Source organism: Charadrius vociferus, unplaced genomic scaffold (assembly GCF_000708025.1).
Source record: "Charadrius vociferus isolate BGI_N301 unplaced genomic scaffold, ASM70802v2 scaffold1894, whole genome shotgun sequence".
NCBI classification, from domain to species: Eukaryota; Metazoa; Chordata; class Aves; order Charadriiformes; family Charadriidae; genus Charadrius; species Charadrius vociferus.
Window position 1 is genome coordinate 116,152 of NW_009648100.1, and position 4,860 is coordinate 121,011.

Genomic DNA, 4,860 nt, shown 5'->3' on the forward strand with positions numbered 1-4,860 from the left:
GGTGCCTGCCGCCGGCCATCGGCTTCTTGTGGCTTTGCAGAGCGAGCCGGGCTCTGGCGAGCCAACCCACCCCCTCAAACGGGACCCCTTCTCCTTCCCCCCTCTCTTCCTGTTGCAACCAAGTCTCAGTCCTGCGAACAACTCCATCCCCGGGTGCCTTCAATCCCCAAAAATCCTTCTTTTCCTTTCTGAATTTCTCTTTCCTCCTCCTCCTCCTGAATTTCTCTTTCTTTCCTCCTCCTCCTCCTCCTCCTCCTCCTGAATTCCTCTTTCTTTCCTCCTCCTTCTTTTCCATTCAGGCAGGAAAACAAATCTTGGTTTGCCACCGTCCAACGGTGACCTCTGTGGGTTATATTTTATTTTTTCTGGGGTGGGAAGTTTGATATTTGCCGAGGATGGAGGCGGTTTGTCTGCCGGGTCTCACCGGGGCGGGGGAGAAGCGCTTCCCAGCCGGATGAGGAATAAGCCCCTGCACGCTTCCCCTGAGAAACAGCCAACGCAACGCCGCTGTTACCATCCTGCAGGGTTTGGTTTTTTGGTTTTTTTTTTGTTTGTTTGTTTTCTCCTTCCTCTTCTTGAAGAGCGAGCCCCGCAGCTGACATTTTCTGGTGCCGCCTGGCTTAAAAACTCCCCGGCACCTGCGTTCGATGCCAGACTAGGCTTCCACCCTCGAAGAGGGAGAGGGGGGGGGGAGAACCCCCCCTGAATGCGCCGCGTCGTGATTTTTCCAATGCTGTATAATATAAGCACAAATATAATAAAGCACCGGACCCTTAGGATGAAACAAAAAGGCTGCAGGGATGGATTTTTCCATGCCCGGGCAGGAGGGGAGAGCCCGGGCTGCTTTTCCCACCCCAAAACCCCTCTAGATGAAGCCTGGACCGTGCGGGGAAGGTTTTGCCGGCTCCCTCTGTCGCAGAAAGGCTCCGACGAGGCTCTGGTTATGAACCGGGTCGTTTTTTTTTTGTCTTCCCTTTAGGTCAGCGCAGGAGATGAAGCACATGGAGAACATCTCCAGCCTGTTCCAGGGCAGCAGCTTGAGCGAGTATCAACGGCCGGATCCCAAATCGGAACGAGAGGCCGTGGCCGCTGCCGGGGAACAGCCCTGGGAGATGATCATGGACAAGAAGCACTTTAAGCTCTGGCGGCGGCCCATCGAGGGCACCCACTTATATCAGTACCGAGGTAACGGTGCTCCCCGTACCCCGCCTGGGGGTTGTTTTTCCTGCGCCGAGTCCTTTTTTGGGAGGAACAGGGTGCCTCCTGTATCCCGCCTGGCTTGTATTTATAGGAAACTGGGGCGGGGAGGGCGGAAAAACCCCACGGGAATTGTCCTTTGCTGCCCTCTTTGCAGATCCCGTTCCCCCTTAGTCCTTGGGAGGGCTCCCGGCTCTGCCGCCTCCCTCGGAAAATGCCTTTTCCCTTTGAGTTTTGCCGCACTGAGGTAAAGAGCGGCTCATGCCCGGGATTAAAATATTTTCTCTTTACTGCAGTGTTTGGGTCGTACACAGACGTGACTCCCCGACAGTTCTTCAACGTACAGGTGAGCGCATTTTGGTATCGGGGCTGTGGGGTGTGTTAGAAATAAAAGTACAGCTTCTGCCAGCGGGGTGGGACGGAGAAACGGTGAATATTCCCTTCTCTTCGTACTGTTTACGTGATCTAGAGTGGATCCCAGTACGGATCAGAAGCAGGGCGAGTTATCCCACGCCCCCGTCGGGTTTTGCTGCTGGAAATAAAGGGTGGACACGCGTTGGCTGCAGGAGCTCAGCGGGTTTCTGGTCCCAGCTCGCTCTCTGCCCTGCCAGCTCCTGCGTTTCCTCTTCTGATGACTTTCAAAAGAGTATTAAATAATTTCCTGGGGCGGTAAAACGCCTGACCGTGACGCAGCTTGTTTCCACAGGCCGAGGAAAAAGGCCGGTTACCTTCCTTTAACAACGCTCTTGGAATTTGTTGTGACTCAGCCTCTCTTTTTCTTTTTCTTGTGTTTTTTTTTTTTTTTTTTTTTTCCAGCTGGACACTGAATATAGGAAGAAATGGGACTCACTGGTCATCAAACTGGACGTAATCGAGAGAGACCTTGCCACTGGCTCGGAAGTGATTCACTGGGTCACTCATTTCCCGGTGAGCGGCTCCTTCTTTCCTGCTCCGGTGCTCCTCCTTACCCCAGGCAAGCGGCCAGCGGGGTTGATGCCTCTCCTTTTTCCCTTCCCCAGTACCCCATGTACTCGCGAGACTACGTATACGTTCGACGGTACAGCGTAGACAAAGAGAACAACCTGATGGTACTCGTCTCACGGTAGGTGTCGCCGCACCGACCTCCCGACGGCTTTCTGCCGTCTCCCGTCCGTCAAACGAAGTCGAGAGCTGGCTATAAATTTCCTGAGCTGCTTTTGTGCGGTTTTAAGCCGTGGTAAAAACCTCAGGGATCTCTCTCGACAATAAAACCGCCTTCTCTGGGGTGAAAGCGTTGTTCTTTTAGTCCCCACCTCCCAAATATCGGCGGATGTTGAGTGTCGTCCGCACCCGCAGCTCATCTCGTGCTGTTCCCTCTTGTTCCCTCCAGGGCAGTGGAGCATCCCAGTGTCCCTGAAGACCCCGAGTACGTTCGGGTCAGAACTTATGAATCCCAAATGGTCATCCGTCCCCACAAAACCTTTGACGAGGTACGTTTTGGGGGTGAGCTGGGAAACGGAGCGGAAAGTGTGTCGCAAGAGAGCTTCCTCCTGCTCCGAGGGGAAACTCCCTTCTCTGACCATCATCCGTAACGCTAAACTGCGGTCAATAGTCCGGAGTCGCAAAAGAGGGATGAATTATTTTCCCGAAAGCGAGGGGAAACCCATTCCCCTGCGGCTCTGGAAGGATTTAAAGCTCTATCCAGGCAGCTTGAGCCTCTTCCCGCAGGAGCGTGGTGCTCCCGGAGAGCCAAACCCGCCACTTCGGAGCACCAGGATCCTTTTAAAAAAGGCCTTAAGCCCCCCAAGTCTCATTCCCAGCACGTCACGCTCTTAAAAAAAGCATCCCGGGGTCTTCGCAGGGCATCCGGAGCCTGAAGAGAGCGTGCTGAGTCAGCAGAGGACGCGGGGAATGCCACCACCTCCCCAAAAAACTCCTCCCTCTGTGCTTTCAGTGGGTCTTTACGGCTCTGTGTCACCTCCGTGACGCTTCCATCCCGAAGAGTGTTCACCTTGAAGGGTCCCGGCGGCCCTTAAAGGGAATTTAGGTGAGGCTGCGAAGCCCAACAGAGTTTCTCTGCCGGCTCGGGCTCACTCGCCTTCTCCTCCTCCTCCTTCCCCAGAACGGTTTTGACTACTTGCTGACCTACAGCGACAACCCGCAGACCGTCTTCCCCCGTTACTGCGTCAGCTGGATGGTCTCGAGCGGTGAGTGAGGTTTTGGGGGTGAGAATTCACCCCTCGGTGAGAAATTTGGCCGGTTCCTCGTTGCGGAGCCAACGCGGGCGCTGCTCTCTTCCTCTTCCTCCACCTGTGTGGGGGCAGAAAATAGATGGTGAACTTAAAAACTGAGACCTGGAGGGTTTTGAGGGGTATTTTTGGTGCCTCGGGCTGCTCTTCCTTTCTCATGGGGAGGAGGAATTCCTGGCGGTGGGGAGGAGGAATTCCTGGCGGTGGGGAGGAGGAATTCCTGGCGGTGGGGAGGGACAGGGACCGTGCACAAGGATGCTCTCTCTACGCTCTACCCCAGGCAGAAGGGGGGGAAAAAAACCCAAACAGCAGGATCTCTTTTTTTTTTTTTTTAATTCTTTTTTTCAATAAAACGAGGTGGGTTTTCCTGATTTTTAGAGCAGTGCTGGCTCTGAAGTATTTCTGCACTCACGTTCTTCCCCCTTACGGGGGGGAAGAGGGGAGAAAACTCCCTCGAGTTAGAGGTACGGTTCCTCCCACAAAGGAGCTCGGCTTTATGTGGCCGGGGAAGGGGGAAATGTGATGTTTAAAGGATCGAGGTCGAGCCCACCCCCCAGATCCACCCACAAATAAACCTGCAAGAAGACAGGACGCGCTCGCCGTCTCCATACCCGCTGCTTCACCGCTCCCCTCGGAGCAGGGGAAGGATGGCGAGCGCCGCTTTCTTGTGAAAACGGGAGAAAAAAGCGACTTTTACCTCCTTTAACTCTCATTTTATTCAGCTGGGAGGGGAATAAAACCAGAATTGATTCGGCGGTGGTTTTTTTTTTTTATCTCCTCTCACCATCACGTGGCTCGTGGTGGAGACTGATGTGAGAAAGAGCTGAAATATGTTCATTCAACGCACTCCGGCATTAGACCAACCTTTTTCTTTTTTTTTTTTTTTGTTTTTTTGTTTTTTCTCTTGCCTCTCCCCGTTCCGCCACCCACCGAAACCTCTTTTCTTCCGGAGTTTGTTCTTAAAAGCGGCGAAAAAGGCGCCTAAAGCTCCCGGGGAGGGGCTGGCGTCACCCCACGCACCCCCGTGGCGCCGTAACCCCCTGCCCTTAACGCTCATTTTAATTTTTTCAGAATAAAAATGATGAGTGGTGGGAGAAAAGCATCTTCAGGTGGGACTGGGCGGAACTGGTATGCGCTTCCTCCCGCCCCCCCTCGGTGCAGAGGCTTGAATTTTAAATGTTTAAATATTTAATATATTATTAATATATTCTATTTATATATATTAATAATATGTCACAAACTCACTCCTGGGTCATTTAGCGCCAGGAGGTGATGAGGTTTTCCGGGGAATCTTGTGTCCCTCTTCCAGAATGCATCTCGGTGAATCGAATGAGAGTCGATTTATTTTGTTTTAATTAAAACAAAAGATAAAAATAAATAAAGCACCTTAACTGTGAGGTTATAACCCAGCAGGGGGGACGGAAAGCAGCAGGAA

General features: G+C 52.8%; 1 protein-coding gene across 1 annotated transcript in view; it reads left to right on the forward strand.

The window, feature by feature from the left end:
- Window positions 1–4,860, forward strand: part of STARD7 (StAR-related lipid transfer (START) domain containing 7) — a 9,930-nt gene that overhangs the window by 3,928 nt on the left and 1,142 nt on the right. Inside the window, exons 2-7 of the mRNA XM_009883878.1 lie at window positions 980–1,185; window positions 1,494–1,543; window positions 2,014–2,124; window positions 2,217–2,299; window positions 2,567–2,666; window positions 3,299–3,383. Of these exons, the coding sequence (XP_009882180.1) occupies window positions 980–1,185; window positions 1,494–1,543; window positions 2,014–2,124; window positions 2,217–2,299; window positions 2,567–2,666; window positions 3,299–3,383 (635 nt within the window). The remainder of the gene's footprint in view (window positions 1–979; window positions 1,186–1,493; window positions 1,544–2,013; window positions 2,125–2,216; window positions 2,300–2,566; window positions 2,667–3,298; window positions 3,384–4,860) is intronic.